The following is a 27,890-nucleotide window of genomic DNA, read 5'->3' on the forward strand; positions in this document are numbered from 1 at the left end:
TATCCACCTGAATTCAGTTGAGCTTGTTGATGGTTGTCAGTTTTAATTTATTCAGTAATTACAGCTGTGAAAACAAGCAGACACGTCAACTGTACTCACATAAACCAATACATCTGACATTTAACAAAGATCACAGCTTACAGTTCCCATGTGAAGATTTTCTGATCTCGGATGCGGTTTGTACTTGTAGAATGATGCCCAGGTGTTGAAATAGCACGACGACATCGCAGGTATTGCTGAAAACAGATAAATCACTACAGTGAGACTGGTATGAACACCTCGCTACAGTTTGATGTTATTGCCTCACTAATCCTCGTCTCTCATGACTCAACCGTCTACAATGTTCATAAACAAGCAGTGGAAAGCTGCATATTCTGCCAGGTTCCTTAAACAGTAACGAAACAAAAGTGGATTTTGATAACAAAAACTTCAGTCATTTTTTTAAATATTGAAAATTGGTGAAATAACTGGAGCATCATCAGGACATGATACCACAAAGCACTGACCACAAGCTCAGACGTGTGGAATGGCAGGAGACACGAGACAAATTACTCATCCTTCAGCCCCTGCTAAAGCTAAAGTACATTTTGTGGCGAAGGAATGCAGAAACCACAAGTGACATAAGAGAGATTCTCATTTATTAGTGTGTGTTGCAAATTTGTAACACACAAGTAGAAACACAGCAGGTACACTTGAGTGTGGTTTGCGTTGAAGTCCAAGCCGATGGCGATTTGTCCATTTCTCTCTGCATGCAAACTAGTGAGAGGCCTGAGGTTTCACAAGCTCATATCGTCCCACCTGTCCTTCTTGTAAAAGCTGACCAATGAGCTGGTCTTTCTGTACTTTCCGACTGACAACAAGGAACCGTTGTCGTCCCTGTCCATACGACTTGCTTCGCAGGCCATATTTCTGAGATATCTGGTGGATCTGCTTGCGTTCATCATTGGTGAGGTCAGTGGAGAAGCGAAGGTCGTCCTGGCGGTCTGAACTGGCATAGTTACGAATGATGTCCTCAATGTCGCGCTTGCTCAGCTGATTTCCAGTTTTGTCCGTGTCCATACCCAAACCTTCTCTCGAGAACTGCTCCTTCACTCTGATTGGTTCTGCGATTCCTTCCCCGTCTCGGCCCAGACCACCTCCTTTCCAGCCCATCTTGCGAAGCAGCTGGTTTCCAATGTTGTCTTCCTTAATCTCCTGTTTTATGGCCTCCTCACCAGAGCGAGCCAGGATCTGAGACCGGGATATGGCGTCGCTGTGACCCTCCTTTCTTAGGTTTGATTTGACCACAGCCTGCGTCTGTCTCAAAGTGGCTAAAGCCTCAACTGCTGCAATGTGTTTGACTATTTTCTTTGGCCCAATTCCTGCTGCAACATACTGCCCTTCCAAGTAAACTTCACACCTCCAGCGATGATCAGGCAGAACCATGAACTTGTAATCTGCAGTCACTTTATTAAACTGAGCCGTGTCATTAATAATACAGATTGCATTGTCAGAGTTTTCCAGAATAACCAGCTCACTCAGATGTTTCTTTTTGCCACCCTGCTGCCCAAAGCGTCCAACAGAATCTGACTGATTATTTCCTCTGTAGTATTGTGACTGTTGTGGTTGGTGCTGCTGCTGCTGCTGTTGTTGTTGTTGCTGTTGTTGTTGCTGTCGCTGTGCTTGATTCACACGAAGTTTCCTCACCGCCTCTTCAGCTGCTGCATGCTTCGAGCTCTTTTTAGTGCCCGTCGCTTGTGCTACCAGCTCATCCTGCAGGAAAACACTGCACAGCCACGCGCTGTTGGGGAGGAGATCGAACTTATAGTCTATCTTCATGCGATTAAAAGCCGCAGAGTTGTTCAGTATGCAAATGGCATCATGAGCATTGTCCATAACCACAAACTCGGTCCAGTGTTTACGTTTGTCTGGCTCGTACTGGCCCTTAGAGCTGGGTGTTGGTTTATCCTCTGGGTTCCGGAGAGCAGGTAAAAATGCTGGTGTTGGGCTGTGCATCTGGCACACAACCATATCGTTGACCATTGAGTGTCTGTATTTTCGCTGCACAACACGAACTTCGACTGGTTTCAAGAAAAGTTTCACAGCCTGCTCAGAGGCCCGGTCCCTTGCTCCATTTTTACTGCCAGAGTATCCAGTGGCAAGATACACACTCTGGCATCTCAGTTCACAGGCATAACCATCTGTCGGTACTTTCCTGTTCTTCGGTAGGTCGGCCTGAGGAATATCCTTCAGGTTGACATAAATATACTCAGGGTTGGTTTTGCAAGCCTGGATGCTGCGGCTCAACATGAAATTATAGTTTGGTGAGTCACTTCCAGTCATGAACATAGGGTCCCTAAAAGCAACAGCTAACGCCGACGCTACATTGGCAATCAGCCTTTGCTTCTCATCTAATGTTGACTGAGATATAGGAACAGGCTGCGATGAAGACCCCATCTGAGTCACATTAGGACTGTTCCTGCCAGGGCTGTTGTAGACTCTGCTGAATGGTCTGCTTGATGATGGCCTGTCCTGATGGCTGTAGCCTAAACCCTGACGTCCTGAATCCCAGCCTCCTGATCTGCTCCCTCCTCCGTAGCCATTGTATCTGTGGGGCTGAGAATAAGAGTCTGAACTTCGAGAGTTGTGGGCTTCATATTTGGCTGTGTAGTCCTGCTGTGTTTTTGACATGAAGTTTGCTGGCCCCCGGCTTCCATAACCCAACCCACTACCTGAAGAAATCTCTCTGTCTCTATCTCTGTCTCTATGAGAACCCCAAGAGTCAGAAGTGTATGACGGTAGTCTGTCAAAAGCAGGCCTCAGGGAGGAGGAGCCCTGCACTCTGCTGGTGCTGCTGTAGGAGGAGTGTTCAGAGTCCCACTGTCTCACACCATACGGCTCACTCCTCCGGCGATCCTTATCGTTCTCCTTTTCATCAGCGCCAGTTCCTGCATTGCTTCCACCACTGACAAAGTGCACAGGCTCAAAACGAAGTCTGGAACCAAATTTTGTCACAGGCATTTTCCTCATGGGCTCGTCTCCTGCAAAAACAAGACACAAGTAAAAAATAACAAAACGGGAATCAGCTGTTTCAGATGGGCACAACAGAGTTAATGTGGTAAAAGCACCATAAAAAGGCTGTAGGTGTGATTTCACTAATGCTGTTGAACAGGATGCTGCAGCAGAAATAATGGTGAAGTTTCTTAAGTTGACAGGTTAGTGCCTGGAAAATGGGAGGGTATTACATAAACAGCACTTGCATCTTTAATCATCTACAACTCTAGAGGTGGTGGAGACAATGTCTGAGCCTAAAAATACTAAATGATGCACCATCTGAACATACTTAAAACTACTACTACTATATTTAATACATTAATAAATGTGATATTTGCTTCTCTTTGAGTGAGGTCTGCTCAAAACTACAGGCCCTAGATGTTTAATAGTATATATCCTGAAAACCTTTTTAAATTATATATCTTCAGTAGGAATGAGTGGGCTGGAGGCTGAGAGCTGCAGACAGGAGTGGGAAAACACAAAACCAGTGTCGTGCCAAAAAGCAATCGTCTGCCAAAAACGGTCTGTTGTTTGCAGGAACACGTGCTGTTAGTTTTTGAATATTTTGGACTCCAGACTATGATCTTTAAAATATATGAATAAATGCAAGCCCTTATGAATGAAATCAAGTCATTCTGAAGCATTAATAAGATTCCAGTTACAAGGTAAGAGCTGCAGTGCTTTAAAGCTATTTTAATAGATGAAAACAACTGATTCCGTTAGAATCCAGGGCACCAAGCAGGTATAATAATGCAGAGACAGAAGGATAATTGCAAATGAGATCATTTCTTTGTGACTGTTTGACCCAGATAAAAGCACCCTACAGTCACATATAACAAGCAGTACACAGTCCAGCGGGTGGCTATCATTTGTTGGCAGAACACCGGTAATGACATGGGATTTGTTTACAAACAACAAAAATATAAAATAATGCTGTCTTTATCCTTTACCACTGGTGAGAGTTGCAGTGTTGCTGCAACCTGAAACCCAGAAACACAAGTCTGATTCATGTTACTGCTGCTACTGCTTGTGAGTCTGCTGGAATAGTGAATATTAAACCTTCAAGTATAAAACATCTATCAGTAAATCAACTCCTTGATCAAAAACTCAATTTTGCATATGTCTAAGAGGAGTTATACAAATATTATATGAAATACCTCGGCATGTAACTGAATACAGTAAAATCATGGCAAAGACAACTTAAGGATGTAATACAAAGCAAGAATAGTGGGTTGTGAAGTGTGTTGAGCTTAAAGCATGGAAGAATAGATTTACGATCATTTGTGTAAGGAGAAGGGGTGGAATTAGATAAGTTTCGACTTGTTTCCACTCCTTTTTGAGCAAGTTATTCATTGTCTTTTGTTGTTTTCTTTTTTTATTGAAATGTTCAAAATAAACTTTCAAAAATCAAAAAAATAAAATCAAAATCAAAGCAAGAGTTTTCCAAGTCCTCAAGGTGACTTTTTTTTTTTTTTTTTTAAACAGAGGTTGGAACAGGTTAGCCGTGCAGATGTTGAATTAGAGATTTATATTGGCTGTAAAAAGCTGAGGGAATATATTTGCAAACTTGTTGAGCTGTAAGTTAGTAATCTCACTAAATCAAGGCAGCTACAGTAGTTTTACATTGCTGGAACTGCAGCTGATAGAGCACAGATTTTTAAAAAATTACAAGTTTATTGGTATTTATTGCAGAGAAAATTCAATCAGTAACATTAATTTCAGTTTGATTTGGCCAAAAACTGAAGTGGTTTTCACTCACCCTTCGCTATGGGACAGTGTCAGACCTAAATTCATTTCTTGAGCATCATGTTAAAATGCTTTAAGAGTGCACCAAGTGGTCGGTGAAATATATTAACAGTTTTCTACTAGCATTCCACTCTTGCATCACTTGCATTAGTGGCACTTTTTTACTGTAGTCAATTTTTATATCCCTCTTAGCTCTCCATTAGAGCAACCTGTTCCTCTACACTGAAGTAGGTGGCACATGTTCCATCCATTTAGAGCTTAAGAAAAGTCAAATGACACAGCTTGGTGAAAAAAACATTGATAATTAGGGTTATGATACACATTATCTCTGAATGGGGTTTTGGGTTTTGTTAATCCAGCTTACACAACAAAAGCCTGGCTGTGTCAAACCTACTTTGTATTACATTCCTCTGGAGACAAAATTATGTTTTTCATTTCAAGAAACACAAACATGTGCTTCATAAACCAGATCAACACTCACTGCCATCAGAAGAAGTAGGTCTCTTTTTTGCTTCAGGAGTAGGACTTGGGTCAAAGGAGGGCATTTCGCCAGTGTCAGTCCCTTCTGCCATCACCAGCACCATCCAAATCAAATCCAGGCCATACCTGTTACCAAGGAGGCCAAAGACGCAAGTCAGACATCAGGCAAATGGGTAAGATATACAGCTTTGCAAATATTATTACACCACTGTGAGCACCGTTTTCTGCCTCTTCCTAAGTGGTTGATGGTAGAACTATACTACGTTTTCATATTAGGGTTGTAGTGGAAAGCTGTTTTGCTGATTCTAAGCTGGTTAGGGATGACTCTTCCATAGTATCTCTCTTCTTGTCATCTCACAGTTATCATCTTTTAGGCACTGTTGAATGATAATTTAGTCTGGATTGTCTGTTGGATTTACATGTACAACTTTTGCATAAAATAACGGTGACTAAAAAAAATGTATCCAGCCATCTGGTGAATTTTAAAATCTTTTACAGTTTTAATACACCAAGATTTTATGAATATTGTATGCATGTATTTAATTATTATGAAACTTTTTACAGTGTTGTTATTAATCAGATTCATACTAAACCATCAATGTCAGAGACCTTTTGTGGAGACTTTCTAAAGGAAACGTGATCCGACAAGCATTTTCAAAGCTGAGAGCATAAACATTGGGACATACTGAGTCCACGCTGTCTGCAGAGGCTCCACCTACCAGTAGCAAGCAGTGACTGAAATACAAACTACATGCGGAGACAGACATTGTAATACACTATTTCAAATTTGAAAGCTGTAATGTTAAGGACTGGAAGAACTGCTGGATTAAGTAAAAACACAAAGCTTTGACAGAGTGACGCAGTAGGCCGACAGGGTCCATCTCTCACAAGCAAACACGTACAAGCTAAACATTCGATTTAACAATGTTTAAATGTCTTTATTAGTCAGATATTGTTACCTTTAGGCGTAGCCTCTGGTCCGACTTATATCTCTGTTATTCAGCTGAGCAGGACGTATTTTTTTTTATGGTCAACCGGGTATTATTATGAACGTGCTAGCCTCCTTTAGCTCGCATCCTCTCCCAACCTGCTCCTGGATGCTAGCATCAGCCTGCTAGCTGCCCGTGTAGCCTCCGGCTCCACTTGAGCAGCGACACTTTGCTCATTTACTTTAAGGTAGTTTTCAGACTCAACGCGGCTCATGAGCAAACCAACGGGCAGGTACGGGTCCTCTAAGCGGACTCTCAGTGACGAGGGGATGAAAACGCTGCGCAGAACCTGCTGGGAGCCACAGAGATCCATCCAGCTAGCAGGAATCATCCATTTTCTGCTCCGGCTAAAGTAAAATCATGGCGTCTGTTACCGCACTGGACCAGAATGCTTTGCGGCCAGAGCTCCTCGGGTCATGTGGTGCATGATGTAGTGTCACAGGTCTCACGTGGTCCGGAAAAATTGATTTAGTTTGTGTGTGTATATTTTTTGTTATTATTTGCTTCTGTTCGTCTCTCTTATTGTATCGAGCTGCTTTGATCATTTCTTGCCTTTTGTCTACACATGTAGTGGACAATAAAGTTTTTAAAAGATAAAATATTATCCACTGACAGCTGAGATTCAGTTTGTTCACTAGAGGTCCACTGCAAAGTTTCAATTAAATTGTCACAAGAGCGAAGCTGTCTGACTACATCATCTGTTGTAATTATTCAGGTCCTTGTGAGATAAACCAAGCTAAGACACCCCCATAAGAACAATGTCATTGTCTTTCGATATATATATTAAATATTAAGATAACATGTACTGAAGAAGTATGCTTAACTGAACAAATTCAATGTGTAATTACTTCACAACGTACAACATGATGCTTAAGCTAGATATAAACTCTTTTAAAAGGAGCATCCACGAGAATAATTTCAATAAATTACCAACCGATAAGATTAGCTTGATTTTCAAATTTTGATGTTGCTTGGATTTCAACTGCAACATGAATGTTAGACAACACATACAGAAATTATTTTTGATTTTTGTTTGCATATATTATATAATTAATATCTAATTGATAGGGTAAGGCCAAATCACAATTGGAGACATTGCAACTGCACTACAACTTTTTAATCAGTCATATTTAAATTCCTGACAAAACCAGGGATGCTCAGCCTGCATGGTTTAAATATATAAAAGTGTTAAAATGATGTTCAAGAAATCAAACCGGTTAGTATTACAGTGAGCTAATATAACATTATTAGTGTAATACAACGTCAGTAAGTTAGCCTTTAGGGCACATGGTGATTATTTTTGGTTCAAAGTAATGGATAATCATCCACATGACTGTCATGTAGGCAGTAAAAGAAAGTGTGTATATGTACATTTTTTAGTTTGAAAAAAAAAAACTCAAGATTATTTTGAATTGTCAAAATAATACATCACCTTACCTCAAACCACTTTTGATTTCCTCAGACCAGTAAAATTGTTTCACCATTACTTAAAGATGAGCATGGCCACTATCATCAAAGGAAAGACCTAAAATGAAAACAGTCTAAAACAGACTGCATCCAGTGGTCAGGAAGAGAATTATGGGCCATCTTACCCCAGTTTACTCTATAGTACTTCCATTTATGGAGTATGTCCATTATCTCAAAGTAAAATATTGCACATTATTACTTTACTTACTTTCCATCTTTGATTTAGAATAATAATCTTAAGTACTATCAACAACTAAATTCTGACTTATTATAGATCAAGTTACATAGCAGTATATAAATTAGCCACACTTTTGCAAGTTATAGGTTTGCGTCTGGTGCTGTAAGAACATTTTTACACTAATACTCGTTCTTTTATTCAATAAAAAATTTAATGCAGGATTTCTATGCATTAAAGTTTTTTGTTTTTTAAAATAAAGACATAAATAAGCATCAGCTAATTTTGCCAACGATGTAACTGTTATCAAGTACTTAAATGTGTAAACAGTTGCAGATTTATTGTTGCACTTCTGCTGTTTTGGTAACATTTTCAGAAGTGCAAGAGCCCTTTAGATGCTGTACTTGAGTGAAGGTAGTAATGCTAGAAATACCACAGTATGAAACGGTCACCATATAACTTGAGAAAAAGTGCACAACACACAAACGTAGATACAGCATGAGGCATTTGGGCACTTGTGGAAAAATAACCTTCAGAAATACAGCGAGTGATTTTATTTCTTCACACAATAAACATAAATAATATCAATGTTTCCCTCTCCAACTGCATCAGCTCTCCTCTGTGCTTTTGTTCAGTTTTTCAAAGTACTTGGCAGACCGTTCCAATCATCTTGCAGAACTTTCCACAGCTCTTCTGTGGATTTATTCTGGGTCTTCTGTCTCTTTATGTAACTCCAGACTGACAACAAGATAATGGGATCGTTGCACTTTGGGGGCCAGATCATGTTTTTGTTGCTGGTCAGACCCCTCCTTGATGGTTCTGCATGACTGATAGGAACATCCAAAGTGCTTTAAACTTATGCATATTACTGTATATGCACTCAAGTAGCATTTTAATGTTGCAGGTGGTTGACAATTTCAACTGTTTAATCAATAATTTAATCACTGATAATCACAATGAAGTAATTGTATGTTTTTTTTCTTTAAAATAACAAAGCAACACATGCACATTGGACTTCTTCTCAGGGTAGTGTGGGTGTTAACTGAATATCCTTCATTGACCTCAGTCTGCTGTTGGTTTTGTTGTATATTTTAGGATGGTACAATTTGCCTTGGTATAGCTGTTATCAGAACATAAAGCTTGGTGTCATCAGGCCATTTTCTGCATATATGCTCCAAATTTTAACCTGGCACAGGTCTGATTAGCCTGAGTAACTGATAACACCTTTGAACTGCAAAGTAACTTGTAAATATAACTGTTAAATAAAAAATAATAAGTACAGCATTTTTCAATTACACAATTACAATTTTCTGCTAGATTGTACATAGCTAATTTGGTAAAAATAAATTCCTGTGACATGCTGATGAAGACAATTAAGTGTACATAATCTATCTAATATATCCAAGTTGCTTTGTGAGGCTTAAGTTCTACTTTTCTCTGCTTTTTGTGAGTGCTGTAAATAATTCTGTGTGTTTTAATGCTATAATCTTACCTGTACTGTAAAAGATAAGATGGATCTCAAGAGACATCTTGGTTAAATAAAGTTTAAACGCATAAACAAAACGGAATCTTCACAATACAGGATTTCTTAACTGACTGAACATTAAGATTTTACAGCCCCATAAAACTAGATATCAAAGAAAAGAGGGAAAATGTTTTAGTGAACCACGATGTCACAAAGCTGCAAATGAAAGACAAAAGCTTAGGATGTTTGGATCATATTTTTTATTCAAAATGTACATCAATGGAATTAAACTAAAGTAAGATACTGAATAATTTGTAGTGTGGGAGCGGTTTGACTACAAGAGGTGATGACTGATACTAGAAAAATGTATGGCAATTCCTGACACCAAAATGTCACTTTACACTCAGAGTCACGTCCAAAGATCATAGGTAATAAACAACAAGTCTCCACTTCAATACACAAAATATATCCTTATAAATTATATAAATGCACGAGTATTTTTTAATACTCCTATCTGGGATTCAGTTCAACTCCATCTTAGACTAATATTTGGCAAAATGGGAGCTGAAATCATAGGACAGAGCAAATATACATTAATAATAATATGCACCATTTTGAAGAAAACAGCAATGGAGGAAACAGACCGCAAAACTTGAGTTATTTCGGGGATTAAAACAAGCAGGTCAAAGATCACAGCAGTAATTTAAAAAAAAAAAAAAAAGATGCATGCAAAATATAGAATAGGCCGGTGAATATTAAAGCACAATGTGTAATAAAAGGCCATGACATGTGACCTCCATGGTATTCTACTGGGACATGTAAACATGGGCACCCTAAACGCTGCTTTGGCTTTTGCATGACTATGACTCTAACTTAATTCTGATGCTCAAAAACCTTGAAAGCAAGAAATTTCTACACATCAAGTCATTCTACTGTACTTTGTGATGCATTACACGCAGTGCATTAAGCGCTTCTGTCCTTCATTTGTCTACTTTTATTCAGCAAGCCTTGATGTAGCGTTTTATCCTGAATTCATATTTAGAATCCTAATGAAAAGATGAGTGCATAGTGCAGGTCATGGTGATTTTATTTCAAGAAAGATCAAATAATGATTTCACACGAGTCCTGGAAATGGTTGAACACCACTTGACAAACTTTCTGTTAACGACAAGAGTCTCTCTATGTACATTAAGACATTATAGCAGATTTAAACTGTGCCCGGTTCCCCACCTGCCTGGGTTTAGAGCTTCATTAGGTGGTCAGAAATACCATGCGAGTCCACATAAGGCCATATTAAACAAAAGGAGATGTAACGGGGAGAATAAAAAGGTTGATACAGCGAGAAAAACAGGAAGAGGTAAAGGGTGCTTAGTTCTTGCTGAAGCTGCATTCCCCTCTTCAGGTGGTCAAGACAGATTAAAAGAAGCTAAAGAGACAAAGAGAAACAAAGCCAGCAGTTAGAGAAGATGGCAAAGCAGGAACACTTACCAAAAAAAAAAAAAAAAGATTTAGAAGTGAATCTGATATCAGGGAGAGAATAGCTGTAAGTTTGATTATCATTAATACAAAGTTAAAGTGGTAAACTCCCTGTGATAATTTAAATAATACATTAAAAGAAAAAGACATGAGATTATAGCATGGCCACTGTACTATTTGATCATCTTGTCTGTGGTCCAGTCAGGTGCACAAAAACGTAAATACTATCCAACTAGAACAATAAATGAACAAGTGCACCAGTCGTCTCCATCACATGAAATGGAAAAGGTGTCAGTCACAGCAAAAAATAGTACATGTATAAGCAGAGGCGATAAATCAAGGATTAGATCGCTCAAGGTGAGGTTAGAGCAGCAGCGAAGCACATTAACCCATATTATAGCAGAGCAGGTAATGATTTAGAAACCCTGAAGGATGGGGTCCACAAAGCCTCTGGTCACATTTGAGGTACTCAGTACCCACAAAGGCTGGTCCCTTAGCAAAGCTTCAGGGTTGAGGACCTACTCAGTGCAGAGCCAGGGATTACTGCAAAGGAAAGTGAAACCACACAAACCAGTGAGCTGAGCATTAAGAGGAGAGAATTGCTCTTCTATTGATGCATTTTGTCGCTTCTATCGAGTGGAATTGATTGTGTTTATGCAATTCTCTTTGGCAAAGCAAGAAAATTCCTTGAATAACTGAGGTCAACAGATGCCTGATGGTTCGGAGCATCAAGAAATAAACATACCTGAAGATTTTAGGTTGAATGGACCAAAGATATTAACCAAAGCTGAGAAATCTTACGTCCACAATGTCCTCCAGAAACAGAGGTTCTATGCTCATTGGCATCACCTTTAAATCAATTCAATTCACCAACAATCACTTGCTTCATCATTTAAATCCATACCTACTGTGTCCACTGGTTCAGTAAACTTTCACTTGGGCTCCTAGTTTACAGCAATAGTTGTAACACACAATGATTATGGCCACAGCTTTAATATTTGGTGAAAAATTGGCCTTTATTTTCCTTTGAGAATTTTTCTTTTATGTGAAACACTGATACAAACAACACTGGTCCCTGCAGGACATTGGACATCATGGTGACTGACTTTTAAATGTGCCTTCATAGTAAGTAAAATAAAAAGAAAGTTACAATTGCACTGACAACATTAATATATAAAACATCACATTTGGGTATAAAACAAAGTGCAAATGTGAAAGCTAATACAAGTATGCACATAACACATGACAATGAATGAGGTATGAGAGAAGTGGCAAAGAGATTAGGCTCACATCTACTCATGCATCAGGATAAAGTGAAACAACATCAGCAAGGGGAAGTAAATTAAATCTGCAGCTTAGTTATTTTTCCAAGTCTAAAGTCTACTCGGCTGAGGCAATAACAAAAACCACTTTTGAAGTTATGATCTTTAAGATTTCATACAAGCAAAACCTATTTTTGTTTGAATGCATTGATTTTGAGCATCTAATGTATTTTTATTCTGTAATTGACTTGTAATTCAGTTAATGTATTAACAATCTTTTGAATTGTTGCTGTTTCACATTAAAAGCATGCAATTAGAAAAATCACAGGTTAGCTTTTATTGTGAAGGAAACTGTTCTTCAGGTCAATAATTAGCATAAATAGTGAATGTAGATCAAAAATAATCTGACAAATCAGCATTTTAACTTCTAACCATCTGTACAAGATATAAATCAGATGGAAAACATTTCTGACTTAAAAAAATGAAATGAAAAAGTTTGTTCGGCTGCTAAATAAACAGACACACAATGCTAAAACTAAAGTAGCTGCTCAGTCAATGTTTCCTGTAATATAAAAACACACTCGCTGGTAAAACTGTAGCCACGTGTTGCAAAGCCAGCCAGAATTAAAAACTTAAGGACTGAACCGTTAAACTAACAACAAACTCACCAAACACCAATTCAATGACTGACTACTAAGTCAGTCTAGGTTATTCTTCAACTGGAACTTTTGTTAATGATTATCTATTTTAGAATCTGCTCTTAGATGGAGATTGTAAAGGCACTACTTTGACTGCGGCCTTTTAATCGGACATTCATTTTGAAAGCTTTGAATCCTTTCTTCTCTGTAATCTACTGCAGATCAAACACCCTACATGCACACTGGGGTCCCCCTGTTGGATGTCTGTTTCTCTTTAGCCTTAATACATTTCTGCCCATCACAGCAGTAGTCATGTATGTTAATATTTTAAAAAAGCTCACAACATGCAAAGAACCACTGAATATAAAACAAATATGGAATGCATCTTGTAAATTTGCATAAAAAGACAAAGCTGAATAATCGCTTGTACGACCCACAAAACAGACAAGCATCATTCAGCAAATAAAAGTGATGTCAAACTGATAGCAATGCCCAGCGTCTTCCACAGAGGGAGGAGAGGGGGAGGGGGCATGTGGAGGATTGAATTATGGGGTTTTGGGTGAGGAAGAGGAAGGGTACTGTAAAGGATGATGGGGGTGGGAACTCATTCACAGCAGGATGGCCACAAGGGAGCACTTTTCTACAGGAATCCTTAGCTGGAAATGAGAGAGAAGGGCTGTTATTGCTTTTTTGAGTTAAAAACATCATCACGACACACAGTTTCACATCTGTGACATCACATCAACATTAGTGACCAAGTGGCATTTAGAGGAAAACATGCTTTCAAGGCAACCTAAAAGGTTTGAGCGTAGAGGTAAGTGCAAATACAGTCGTCTCATTAAATAAATGCTTTTTCTTTTCTTCTTTGAGGTTTTTGTCCCACCCTCGAGTTTTAAACAGTGTGTCTGATTGTCTTCCTCAGTGCCTTGCTCATCAAACATCTTGTTTTCAGCTATTTTAACAGCCCTGAGACGCTTGAGGAGTTTACATATTGCAAGACAGATGTCTTCATTCTCTTCTACCCTCCCCAGCGGTTGAGTCGTAACAACATCTCTCTGTGGATTTGGCTTTTGCATCCACTCAAGAGGGAGGGTGGGGGGTCGTCATATGGCTGCGAGATCAACAAAACATGTCATCTCTATGAACAGAGACGGGCCCTGGGGCTGTGTGCTGCTCTGGTGTGACCTGTTAGACTCAGTTTCTCTTCAGTTCAGCCTTGAATGGCTCTTTGTGTGACAGCAGGGCCGGGGAGGGTAGGACCAGGGAGGGCCGTGAAAAAAAAGACACTGTTGTGGATTTAGGGAGGCAGATGGAGCAGTACATCAAATGGGTGTGTGGCGATCTAATAAACTGGTTGATTTAGAAGCTGGCACAGGGACGGTAAACACCGCCAGCTCAAGGATATGATCGGCACAGATGTTACCATGAAATACTGCGAGTCTGCAGCACTAAAATATCTGAATCACCCATTTCTCAGATGGTGTCATGTTTAAATAACTTTGATGGGGAAATTAAATGCATACAATTAAGACGATGTTTAACAGGTTTCAAATGGTTATTTGACTGTGGTTGAATCTTAATTGGGAAGTTCAGGAAGGATTAATCTGCCGGATCTTTTCTCTCTAATCACTGATTAGTCATTTGATCTATAAAATATCACAAATTACTGTAGGGTTGAAATGCTAACTTGATACAATTTATAAAATACTCCTTTACTTCAGTGCACAGATAATTTAGATGATGAATTATTTCTAACTTGCATTTAAAATCAAATATTTATCAGTCTGCATAGAGTAAATTAACATTATCACCAAAAAAAAAATAAAAAATCACTGATGCCTTATTTAGATTTTGACTACTTTTATTTTTTTTTTTCTGCTGGTCGTGTAACTCAAGAAGAGAGTCTTACCAGAAAAGGTGCCTCATGCAGCATGCAGCAATTGTGGAAGGAGTTAACTGGAAAACATTATGGATGCAACATAGGTGACACGTGCACTCACAGGACATGTTCACATCTGCACAACAAGCAGTAATAAATAACTGTGTCTCCTGGCGACTGAAGAAAACACTGACATTCGCCTGAAGTTAAATACAGATAAACGTAATTGTTATTCTGTTAACACTTCAAGTGCAAGACCTCATGAGTCGGTTTTAATCAGTGACCCAAAGACACAGCTTAAGTTGCACAGCTGTGTCTTTTTGAGGAGAAAAAAATTCCAGGCAGAGCTCATACAGAGAAGAAGGGACTGTGAAGGAAATAAATGAACAGGGAAGAAAAAAAGCAACAAGAACCTTCTCAGTGCAAGTGTCGTCTTCCTTTTCTAAACAGGCACGGAGTCGCATCAGCTTCAACACATAACCAGGAGTTTAGTACATGGTAACGTGAAGGCATCAACAATGTCAAGAGCACATGGGAGATACACTTGAACACAACTAGCTGCACACGCTGCCTCAGACAACGATTGGTATAAACAACAACAACGTCAGATATACCAATAAAGGATTTGGAAAAGTGAGAGTCGGCTGTTGAAGCTGCTATAGAACTGATCGGATGAAGAAACATTTTCCACAATGCAGCAGAAATCGTTACTAACAGCTCCTTTTCAAGCTATTCCAACTATAATTATTATCAGCCTTGTAATAAAGCTACTTACACACGTGTTCAAAGCATTTCAGTTCGTGGCGACAGCAACATTTAATTGCACAGCGATGATTTGTGACTGGAATTCACTCATCAAACTGTGTTGTCAGTTGGCTACCTTTCAACTATTTAGATGAGACCAGCTTTTCATTTTCCCCAGTCTCACCCCCCTCTTTGCCTCTCATTTTTCCACACTGGTGTTGAGTTATGAGTTCTGGTCAGCTCTCTTATCATGGAATTTACTGCTAACTATAATCTCTGTTATTATATGGAGTGTGAACTGGCGCATTCATCTGCTTCTCAGAGAGAAAGGGTAGTGTGAAAGCCAAACACACTCCTTTTAAGGATGTTCCAGAGAATGAATTAGTGTGACAATTTAGTACCATTAGTTAGACAAAAATACTAATAACCATGTACTGATGAGATGAAAGTAAAATTTTTAAATCAGTTCTTTCATCAGTGCTTAGAAACTAATTTACAAAAGCACTGTCAACAAACCCCAGGGTTCAGAGTATCCAGGTATCTCTAGTAGTCATACTGCTCAAGCTGGTCTCTTGCATCTGTGCTGTGAGGGTAAAGACAGGGAAGAGAACAATACTTACTTTTTCCTCTCTTTGTCCCTCTTAAGTGTGGTGGAGCCCCCTGCCTGTTGGGCTTGGTTCTGCAAGAGCTCTGCAGCAGTCTTTTTTTGTTTGAAAGTGTTGAGCTCGTCATCCAAGGATTTCTTCTTTTCCTCCAGTTTCTTTTTCTCATCCTGGTGGAGCTTCTTCAAACGGTCAAACTTCTCATGCAGCTATGTAAAAGTAACAAAAGAAACAGAAGCTCTGTGTTAATCAAAACAGGGACGAAAATGTGCCTCAAACAGACTTTGATTATCAATGCACTTATATTTACCTCTTTTTCCGCTTCTTTGAGCTCAGCCTCCTTCTCTTTAACTCTCTGGACAAACATTTGCCTCATTTCTTCCTCCTTCTTCTGCAGCTCACCCATGAACTCGTTCCTCTTAGCTTCATATGTCTCCTGCAGACTGGTAGAGGAAAAGGAGAATGAATACTAACGAGAGAACCATTACACCAAACTGTCCAGTGTAACAAAAAAATCTAATAAATCGACACAATATGAACAATAAAAGGTACCAATGATGAATGTAAGCAGAAAATTCAATGTATTAGCAAGAGACACTTCATTAACAGCAATAAGAAAATTGCCAATTAGAATGTTTGATAATTTCTTTTATTTGCATTAGAAGCAAACTGCCATAAAAGCAGAAAATGAAAATGCAAAGTTCAGTTACATGAACAAACCCTAAGTGTGCTCCCTCCATGCCTCATAAGCGGCCTGTCATAACCCTTAATAATAAAGTCCTTTTGACCTCCATCGCTCCCTATGGCTTCAGTGCAGGTCTCCCAAGGAGCATTAGTCCTTGGCCGACAGAGCCTTTTCTTGTCAGCTTGAGGCTACAGTCGACGGGGACTGATGGTTGCCCTTATGAGATGTGCTTTACGGTTAAGAAACACCCACGGCCCTGTGCCACCTATCCCCTCCACCTAAATGATGCACTCTGCAGTCTGTTGTGAGGGACAGACTTAATGAGGTACAGACAGAAGCTGATGCAGGGTCTTCATCTGGTGAAAACAGGTCCTGGCCAGACACTAGGAAGCTTAACCTCAGTGCAGTGTAGCAGCTTCACCCCGATCCCCCTCTAAACGACTTTGGGTTGCACTTGCTTTCTATATTTAATATGTGAGGTAACTATTGTATGCTTATTTATTTTTACTGTTGCATGTAGATTTGGCTCTGGGTCTTCTGTCTTGATAAATAAAGTGGCTAAGTCCATAATTAAACATTTTTCTGCTGGTCTTTATTAGAAATAAATCGAGAGAGACTGAAATCAAACATTTTACTATGATACATTTTTAAGCTGTATCTCCCAGCCGTAGTAGAAATAAGCCAATGAAGGCAGCAAGCAAGAAAAAAAAAAAAAGAAAATCACAATTCGAGTTACTAGAAAGCTGTCTCGAGTATACTACCTGAAGGGCTTGCTGTCAGGGTCTGTGTCCTTAAAGCCCATCTCCTCCAGCTTGCAGCGGCGGTAGAGCTCATAATGACGTGTGTGTGTCTGTTCTCGCAGGTCCTCCATGTTCACTCTGATCAGCATTTCTCGCAGTTTGACAAAGTCACAGTGATTCTCATTTTCCACTGAGAGAGACACAGATCATTTCATCAAACACATCGGCGAGCATCCTATTAACTGTGAACAAAATACATTGTAGGAAGTGTACAGGAGAAATCTCACTGAATGTTTACATTATATCACAACTTAAAATTGAATTTATTGTAACTTTAGAGTGTAAATCAGAGGCTCATTCCAACAAACAGCGCCAGTACAAAACATGTTCATATCCCGTGGCTTTTTTATTGATTTTGTTGCTGGATGGACTCGAGCACCACACCCCCACAAACCATGCGACATCATGTGAGTACACATGCATGCCAGCAGTCAGTTTGGGATAAACAGACTCAATGTCAGTTAGAGCCTTCGGCCAGTAATGTTATACAGTGCAGTCCATACGAATCAGGGCAGGATAGCAATATGATTTTCATTGTTTTTGCTGTAATCCAGTATATAGAATTTCAAATGAAACAATGAAAGTGAGGTGAAAGTGCTGACTTGGAGCTCTCTGAGTGTTCATATCCATATTGGGCAAACAATGAGGAAACTGTAGCCCTGTTTACCCTGTTGGTGTTGTATATAAAGGGCTGAAAATAATGTATATAAAGGGATATAATTTTTGCACATTTCATTATGTGGATATAAACACCCAGAATTACATTTTGAATCCAATTTGCTGGAGAACAAAATCTAATTAATAATTTCACTGTTAAAATGATTTATGAAAAGAAGCCCTACTATTCTGTGGTTGCAGCTTCTTCAATGTGAGGATTTGTCAGCTGTATACTATAATATACTGAATATCTTTGCTTTTTTCTGACAAAAAAAAACACACGAAGATGTTATTCGAAATTTTTGATGAGTATATTTGCAACTTTGGGATGTTTAATAGACCAAGTAAACCCGCAGGCCAATCTATGATTACAGTAAGTTTAAGCTGCAACTATCTACAAAACCCACACAAAACTATCCGCATTCTTACAGACTTGAAGCGGCTAGATATCGCACACCACCTATAAACATGCATACACACTTGATAATATCAGTATTTATGAGGTAACAAATACCATAAGAGCAAATCAGCATAACTTGAGTGCTGCACACATTTCAGATTCCCCGTGAGGTGAAAGTATTGATGGCGTGGTCTATTTGCAATACATTAAATACTCTCCACTATAGATTAAGTAAGTCAATGACAGATCAATAGAAACATCATTAGTGGCATTTAACTTCTGTAAGAGCCACTGCTGCTCTAATATATGGTATAATGGCAGAGAGGGAGCTGCAGCTAAATGAGGTTATATAACTGGTTATTAGGCTCGTTTGCAGCAGCTGATGACAAATATAAGGAGAGGGAGTAGCTGTAGCAGGTCTGACAAGAGGGTGCATGCTCTCATTTCCTGTGCAGGACATAATCCAAGCTTACCCTGCACTGTCCCCCAGGGGTACTGCCGGGCCTTCACCATCTTGTTCCCAATCTTCACTTCCTCTGTACTCCCCACCACAGCAAATGGCAAATGGCTCTGTGAAGCAGAGGGGAAAAGCACCATTACTGTACTGCCAAATGCATCTGAAAGCTCACTGGATTCTCTTCAACTTCTATCTACAAAAAGCTACATCTCCTCACAAAACTGCACAGATACTGCAATTTTGCTAACATTCATTCCTTAAGTATGAGTATTAGTAACCTAGGATTCAAAGGGATGCATTATGAAGCAATTTAAGCCATGTCAAGAAAACTTATTTTTATTCATGTAACCTGAAAAGAGCTTGTTTTCACAGACACTGAGAAACAGATCTAACAGGAACATATCAGACCTTTAATCTGAACAGAGGCCAGACTGTACAAAAATAGCTGAGAGGCAACGGTCTAATAGAATCAGTTAGGGAGAGTTGAGGCATTTCTACAGATCAGGGCTCATAAACAGCTAAGTGAGCTTTGGCTCATCTGTCAGTGGACACAATCCCTTTCCCACACTGCCGGCTTCCTGCAGAGTGAGCTGACTGATTGTGCTGCTCTGAACACACTCCTCCCTGCATGGACAGGGGCAGCTTCCTGACAGAATGAGCAGACACAAACGATGTCTGTCCTGACTCCACATCACATGTTGTTATGCTGCTAAAAGTTATGAAGAAATGTTTTGTGTGAACAATTGAATTTGCTTCGGATTGAAATGACAAACATGACCACTTGCCTCTTGTCTGTTGTGAATTAAGCAGTATAAACTGTGTAAATGAACGTGATAGAGATAGAAAGCTGATTGCGAGCCTTACATTCATGGTGGAGTTGATCTCTGCCACAGATTCATCATCAGTAGGAAACTGGTAAATCTGCACGCCGTTGCTGACCAGTTCACTGGTGATTTTGATTTTGAACTTGGCCAGCTCGCTCTTGGAGATGGCGTCCGACTTGGCAATGATTGGGATAATATTGACCTGCAGTTGAGAAATGAGGTAAGACTTAATGTGAGTTGACAAATGACAAGGTGCGGACAAACTGTTCAGATATGAAGCAAAATTTAGAGCAGCTTCTGTCTTCTGAAGGTTTCACCTACATTTCTGTAGTCCAAATTTAGAATAAGAGTTGACATATTTTTTAAAAGTCTTAAAGGTTACAAAAACATTACAAATCAAACAACTCTGCAGCAGTACTTCTAATTGAATAACATTTAGGTTTAGTAACACAATATAATATACCATTTTCTTTTATATTACTTCCAGTCACAGATTACCCAGATCGCAGAAGTGATTTAAAGCACAGTTTCAAAAAGAAAACGACGCTCACATCGTCATTTCAGCACAACACAGAACCTCTTTCTAGTTCCAGTATCTCTGAAAAATCAGGCCTTTGTGAACTGCAGACAATTACACATTTTTAAGGGCACAGATAAAAATAGTAAATGCAGCAAAGAGACCAGCAGGCTTCCATCTCCTGCTCCAGATCACTTAATAGCTCTCCAAACATGGTGTTAAGACCCAGTCAAATGATTTCAACAGCATTTATGCTATCTATGTTATCCAAACAATGAGATTAATACAGAGCTTGGGAGGCAGGAAAAAACATGCAGGGTCAGTCTCATTCATGTACTTACAACTGGCTGGTGGAAATGAGAATTTCACTCCCACACAAGTATTTTCCCACTGCCATGTCACCCACACAATCCCAAATTATTTGTTCTCCAAACGTGGGCCCTTTAACTAATAGCAAGGGATGCTCCGGGTCATGTGAACAAAAATAACTCACTGCATCTCAAAGTCTGTTACAGATTCAAAGTTTTGCTGAAGGAGACTTATGTAGAGCACTGTTTGACTGCCTCTCTAGGTGAATGTATCAACACAGGAGTCTCTGCTCTGGTAAGTGCTTGCTAGAGGTCACAGCTGCTCTGGCAAACACTAAGGCATCCCTTTGTACAAAAGCCAGAAGGTCCATGCAAATAAGCTACAAGGGAAAGAACCTCACAGAACTGAGGCTGCAGTTACTGAGCAGACTGAATTTCACAGCTGACCTACACCGATGCAGGAACAAGACCAGAGCCAATTTGCATTCAGGCAGATGGCCTGGAAAAGGTTTATGACCCATGACTAGAGTAGACAGATCAAATGCTGCAAACAGTCATGCAGTGCCAAAGGATTTAGCTCCAGTTCATCTATGACAAGCTGCAGTAAATGTGTTTATAGGCATCATAACAGCTATTATTTAACATCATAGAGCTGCAACCCAACTGTCTTTCTAACTGAATGCTGAAAAATAACAACATGGACACTACAGCTTTTAATGTGGAAACTCTGTAATGCAACTAATTAGCGGTATAATGCTTTTATAACACAAGAGCTATTATTAAAACTGCAACCCTAGTTGGAACTGATCTAAAGCTGATGGAAAGCTCTAAAAGTGAATTCTAGTTGAAACTTGGAGACATAAAACAGAATCTGGCTGATGAAAGCAGTTTGATGAAATGAGGCGAAGCTCACCTTGCTATCAAGTTTTTTCATGGTGACCAAGTCCAGGGATTTGAGCGAGTGTCCCGTTGGAGCGATGAAGTACAGGCAAGCGTGGATGCGGGTGTCGTGGTAGCTGTGTAGCGTGCGCTTAATCTTCAGCTCTTCCTGTAGATATGCTTCAAACTGGGCGTCAATAAACTCCACAATCGACTTGTAACTGTCAAAACAGGTGAGATAGGGAAGCAATTTGAGCTTTACCTGTCTTTATTCCATGCACTGCTTTATAGACACTTTGCTGCCAAACAAAATCACAAACAGTTTTTCAGTCATCTGTTGCTGCAACCAAATCTTTTTCCACTCAGCTAATTTGTAAATTATCAAATTAGTCAACTGACTGATTAATCTATTAAAGGTTCAGCTTCTAATATCATGACTATTTCTCCAACAGTCTAAAGCTGAAAGACATTCACTTCACAATGACAAAGAAAAAACATTAAATGTACAAATCTGAGTAACTGGAACCAGCAGTCGCTAGACATTTTTATTGAAGAAAGATAAAAACCCTGTTAATAATATAAATACTTTCTGAGGCTGACTAATCATTACAACACTACAGTCATCTGTAACTGTGAAAAACATCACAGTATATCAAAAATGTTCGAAGTTTAAACGATCTTCCCTCTGTTGCCAAGAAATGTAGACATCTTTAGCACAAACTTGAATTCACAAGAAACAGATTCCTGGTATTCACACTTTATGAGTCATTTGAGAGCAACTTCCTGGTACACACTATTAATTTTTAACAAAACAAGATGACACAATCGAGTCATTTTTGGTGTCTGTGAGAACAGATTGTCTCATCTGGTGAGAAGGTGCAGCCGGACTCCTGAATAAATCCCCCAAAGGCTTAGATCCATTTGAGAAGGCTTAACAGCCAAATATCTTGGAGTTATAAGTTACAAATGACTGTAAAGACAAATAGAAAATAAACCTGAGATAGATGTTGACCCCAAGCTATGAGGGAGCTTCAAATGACATCCACCCTTTCCAGCACATGAAACACAGCTTGCATACATACAGAAGGATATTGTGCCTGAAGCAGTTCACATGACCACAAGTGTGTGATTGTGTAAAATGCAGTACGCTAATGTTACTTCCTCTGCAATTTGAACAGTGCAAAACTTACAAACAACCACAGTGTTCCCATTACAGAGAACTTGCTGCGATGGTATCATCCTTTTCTGCTACTTACATCGAGAGCAGAGTTAGCAATTACATTTTGGAGGGAATGTTTGGTAACAATATCTCATGGGCGTAAACAGCAGCTAAAATGTTCTTTGACACCAGGACAAGCCCAGAGGCTGTGAAATCCTGCTAAGGTCAAATAATAAAGCATCTACGTAAGATTTTTGTTTTGTAAGCTTGTTCTAAAAAACTAACAAGAAACAACTTGAAATGGAGATTTGATGCCACATCCTATAAAAGAAGAGGCCAGGACTGACTGACACTTGAGCTCTGAAAAGGCTTCAAACACCCACAGAGATAATGTACTGTATGTCAGGAATGTCCACGATCAAGTGTGGATTTCTGATTACTTGCTGCAATACTGCTCCCAAAGACAGAGCGGTAGAAAAGACACCTGTCTCCTGGGATCAGACTTTCTACCTCAAAGGTGTGACAGTTATCCAGACTACTTTACCTGTCTTCTTTATTGATCTGGTCTCCAAAGCCCACGGTGTTGACAACAGTGAGTTTGAGGCGGACGTTGCTCTCCTGGAGTTCATAGGTGTTGGACTTGAGCGTGACTCCTGGCTGGTTGTGCTGAGTGGGCTCACCCTCAAACTTGGTGTTGAACAGTGTGTCCATTAGAGTGGACTTGCCAAGACCCGTCTCACCTGCACAGAGAAAATGTATCATCTTACTAGGACCTTGATTTTGCTATAACATCATTAAATCACACAATACGGTCATTTTTTTTTAACCTCCACTTAAATGGCAGCATGTATTAATTTACTTTCCTAACTCCAAAATCAATAGAAATATAATTAGCTTTTGATGACTTCAACATCAAGCTCCTCACTCTGACTCTTACATTGACATCTTTTTAACCAAACTCAAAAAGAAAGGAATAAAAGTGATCCAATAAGCAAACAAAATAAATTATTTTCAAATGCTTGCAGCACCAACAAACAGCAGAAAAGCTGCTTGGTGATGTATTCTGACATCCATTTACTGTTAGAGGCAGTTAGATGACTCAGATACAGAGCTCCCTCTGTAACAATCTATTTTTATTCAGTCCAGCCTGACTGACAATCTGAGCATGTTAGCTGATTTCATCATATGCTCCAAATTTCTGATTTGTCTCTCCAAAATTCAGTGAACGGCCACATAGTGGGTCATCCTGCCAGTTCCTGAACACAGGTCAGGTCACTGCAGAGGGAACCTGGCGTGCTGTTTGAAGAAACTGAAAATGACAGGATAGGCCAAACCTCCTGCAGTCATAAATCGCATAATAAAAACCCTGTGCAGAATCATCAGTCATCTTTGAGCCATACGTCTTTACAGTTGTGCCTTCCTCCTTGGAATTTAAAACCATAACCAAATTACAAAAAAGATCACGTCTCTAGCCTTATATAATGCTTATACTACTGTGAAGTGTTGCAGTTGTGAGTCATATGACAGCATTTATGGTTTACAACAAGTCCTTTGTCTCCTACATAATCTTCACTTCCATTTTTTGAATGGTTTGTACAAATGTTTGCTATGAGTGTTTAGCAATGAGAGTAGTAAAAACACTATCATAAAAGTAACAGTGTGAGAACAGTGTGTTGGGTTTTTACACTTTTACCAAATACAAATGGAAGCAACTCAGAACGAGGTCACTCGTAATGGCCAGCAGGCATTTTCTACTACCAAAGTCTTCCAAAAAATACTCAAACACATTGTAGTATTCAATTCAATATCTAAATAGCAGCATATCACAAAAATAGATGCTATAGAAGATCTTATAGAATTATAAATGGTTAACATTTGCCTCTGTTCTGAACTGGAACAAACTGATAAAGCGCCACAATCAGATTTCTGATCTGCAAAATATCAAGCAAGAATAAAGACAACAGTCATGTTTCGCAAAAATTTAATTGACCATTAGAGGAAGAGCTGGTTACATTCTGTGCATGGTATTTAGGTTCAATTTAAAATTGGTTACCCAATTGTTTATTATTTTACATATTTTCTATATTATTGCAGCCGGTTGAGGAGGGAGGGATGGATAGGTTGGTTGAGGAAATGCCTTTTAGAATACAGACATATTATGTACTATGTTTAAGTTATTTTCCGTGTTTGTGTATGCTGGGATACTTATTTTGTATAGAATATGCTACAAAATTGCATATGATGTGTACATTTGGGAGCACTGCATAAACATGCGTCTGGCTCTGTGTTTACTAATATTTCAGATGTTTTCAAAGCTCAGAGGAAAACAAAGCAGTCCCTAAGAAAAGGCAGATTAAGAGTACTGTGTACTAATTGGTTACACATTTCTATGGCTTTCTGCACATTCAATATGCTCCAGAAAAGAAAAAGCATGGAAAAGATCTTTACAGATTTCAGATAGCTTTAAATGTTTGTCTGTGTGTGGCAGAGAGTAATGCAATGTTGCCTTTTACAGTACAACACAATGAAAAAGCAACAAAAATTATAGCTTCCAAAATGACCATAAAATCTAAGCAGCACATTTCTAAAACTGTTGTAACACAAACTGAACATTATCTCCTCCATAACGCTAAGTTTTGCAGAACTGCTCTTTTAGATAGCATTTGTTTTAGCAGGAAGTTAAGTAAATGGCAACTGAGTGTATGTAAGTGAATAATTCCAGCACTTAGACTGATGTGACTTGTTGTGTTATATAAACTCCAGGGTACAGGAAAACATTTCTCACTGCCCCATAAATCTTGTTAAAGGTTTTTATTCTACATTAAATAATACATATGTATTCAACAGTGATGAAATAAAAGTAAACCACCTGAGGCACTTTTGAGCTTCCTGTCTGAACCAAGAACTTCTTACTCATCACTGTAACCAAAGCTGATTGGACAAAAGCCAGTCAGATGCTGTACTGCTTTGAATCTTAAGGCAAAGCTCCATCGAAGCAAATATATTCTATTTTAGCCTGAGGACAGAGAGAGGAAAAGCATGTTCATGCATAGTACACTTACCAACACAGAGGATGTTGAAGCAGAATCCGTGGTTGACAGACTTGTTGACCAGCTGGTCAGGCATGCTGTCAAAGCCAACGTGGCCCGCCAGAGGGACGGCACGTGCTCCTTCACCCTAAAAACAAACGAAATCAACATAAATCATCAGGCACATAATTTGCACTGATTGGCCTAGTCATTGCATTGTGGTGATCATGTACAGGAGTCTCTCTAACACCCTAACATTTACATCTCTGTTATTGTGGTCCTGTGGAAAAAAAAGTCATTATACTACTAAGTAACTCTCAAATTCCCCCATGTGCAGCTATACGTGATCATGTTAGTCTGAGACTGACTTCAGGTGCAGAGAATTCACTTCCTGCTTCCTGAGCTGTGACATTTTTCACACAGTTGAGACAATTTGAAACCACAATGTACATATATGGAAACGTTGCTGTTCGTGTCAATGTAACTGTAAAAATCTATGACAAGAAATATGCAATTAAAAGGCTGTATATTTTGAAATTACAAGAATGACTAAATAACAGGCAAAGAGTTAATTTAACATAGTCAGCAGTAACTTTCCTTAGTGTCCCCAATTAAAGTCCCTAATTTGGGTTTATTGTACATCCAGTCACTCCACGGTTTACTGTTTATACACAGTTCATCTCTGGATCAGAGTGACACTTCACACCAAAGTGTAAAAGCACTGTTGTTACATGTGTGTGGGGGCGTGTGGCTGGTGGTGAGCATCTCCATCGCTGTAAATCTCATTTCTTCAGCCTACGTCTAAATTGTGAAGTGCAGGAAAGCAAAGAATTTAGATTACATGGCAAAAGCAGGAGCTCTCAACCAGCTAAACCTCAGACAACCGGCCATTATGTGGCTTAACATAACACAGTGTTGCTGTCCAATGTGGCGAAGCCTTTGAGAGAAAAACATTCTGTTTGAGGGTCAATTTAAAATAACCATGCAGGCTGGTGGTGGTAAACAGTTGTGGATTATTTGGATAGTTGAAGTCGGGTTTAAACAGCTGAGGGACTGTTTGGAAAACTGAGGGTAATGTCACTGGACAAATAGCTTATCCTCTTCAGCTGCAAGTGCAAGATTCCTGAAACCATTCCTGCTTTTCATGACACTCACAGCCAAGTTACACACAGCAGGTTTTCATTCATTGGGCCGCAAAGGGATATCAAACTGCAAAACCTTGCTATTCTAAGCTCTCCCTCTGGGTTTAGTGGCTTCCTTTTCACCCCAAACAAAAACCAGGATAACTTAACACACTCTTTCCAAATTGCATGCCTTAATGCCTATAACCAGCCAGAATCTGTTTTACCCATATTTTTCATGCAATTCAGACAACGCCCGACTCAAAGTTAACGGGACTTACATGAAACATAACGGAAATGAGCACCGTAGCTGGTCTGAAATGGGGGCGTTCAGAATGAATGGCCTACCGATGGCTCTATAATAGGCAATCGATTTAACATCAGCTAAAATGAGCTTCCTACGCTGATTTTAAACATATAATCCACACAGCGCCATATCGTGTGCAAGGTAATTTTGCTCAGGATACCAGCACAGGAAATCTGTAGGCGTTAGCACACGAATATGAAAATATTTTTAACAGAAAGCTACGACCGAAGTGGGCCTTAATTTAACACCGGCTGTTGCAGAGAATTAGGGGACGTAAAATCAGATTTATAATAGTCATAATTATAACTGGTCTAATTTATTAACGGTGCACTGAATTTCGGATGGAACAGCGAGTGAAAGGCACAAAAAGCGGGTGGCGACTAGCTAAACCTACTCCAAGCTACACTCTCTTACGAAACGCCACAAACATATTTAATATATAATATAGAAATATGAGACTAATGTAATTACAATGGTAAAGGCATCCCATAGTAAAACAGGCTACTTACCGCTTGCCTTGCTATCTCAGTTGACGCCATGGTGTTAGCTGTTAGCCGGAGGACGAACCCTCTGCTGCTCTGAGTAGCAAAGGAAGCAGCACCGTTAACGTAACACCGAGAGATGGCCTAGTGGGAATGTACCACTGATACCACTACCACTACTAGGTATTTATAAAAAAAAAACACACGCTAATATCTGTGCTTGAATGTGACATTTATAATGTTGTAGTTATAAATGCGAGATCTACTTCTGTTATTGGAAAATTTCTTCAGAATAAAACGATTAAATGA

At 39.3% G+C, this 27,890-nt stretch overlaps 2 protein-coding genes across 7 annotated transcripts; both read right to left on the bottom strand.

Moving 5' to 3' along the window:
- Positions 1 to 17: 17 nt before the first annotated feature.
- On the bottom strand, positions 18 to 6,628 carry nkrf (NFKB repressing factor). The gene is made up of 3 exons (XM_023272651.3): positions 6,219 to 6,628; positions 5,261 to 5,385; positions 18 to 3,020 (listed from the first exon to the last, which is right to left on the bottom strand). The coding sequence occupies exons 2-3, from the start codon at positions 5,361 to 5,363 to the stop codon at positions 757 to 759; spliced, it is 2,367 nt and encodes a 788-aa protein (XP_023128419.2). The 5' UTR covers positions 5,364 to 5,385; positions 6,219 to 6,628; the 3' UTR covers positions 18 to 756.
- Positions 6,629 to 9,592: 2,964 nt separating this feature from the next.
- Positions 9,593 to 27,764, bottom strand: septin6 (septin 6). 6 transcript variants are annotated; one of them, XM_035949279.2, is made up of 11 exons: positions 27,609 to 27,764; positions 25,705 to 25,819; positions 23,187 to 23,382; positions 21,518 to 21,704; positions 19,820 to 19,981; positions 18,972 to 19,068; positions 17,403 to 17,571; positions 16,267 to 16,399; positions 15,975 to 16,165; positions 14,641 to 14,687; positions 9,593 to 10,781 (listed from the first exon to the last, which is right to left on the bottom strand). In XM_035949279.2, the coding sequence occupies exons 1-10, from the start codon at positions 27,636 to 27,638 to the stop codon at positions 14,684 to 14,686; spliced, it is 1,284 nt and encodes a 427-aa protein (XP_035805172.1). In that variant the 5' UTR covers positions 27,639 to 27,764; the 3' UTR covers positions 9,593 to 10,781; positions 14,641 to 14,683. The 6 variants fall into 6 exon arrangements, 5 of the variants coding, with proteins under 5 accessions (XP_035805172.1, XP_023128413.1, XP_023128412.1 ...); XR_004847514.2 differs by lacking the exons at positions 9,593 to 10,781; positions 14,641 to 14,687 and adding exons at positions 11,822 to 13,387; positions 15,024 to 15,077; XM_023272646.3 differs by lacking the exon at positions 9,593 to 10,781 and adding an exon at positions 11,822 to 13,387.
- Between the last annotated feature and the right edge of the window lie 126 nt (positions 27,765 to 27,890).

Source organism: Amphiprion ocellaris, chromosome 13 (assembly GCF_022539595.1).
Source record: "Amphiprion ocellaris isolate individual 3 ecotype Okinawa chromosome 13, ASM2253959v1, whole genome shotgun sequence".
Classification (NCBI taxonomy): domain Eukaryota; kingdom Metazoa; phylum Chordata; class Actinopteri; family Pomacentridae; genus Amphiprion; species Amphiprion ocellaris.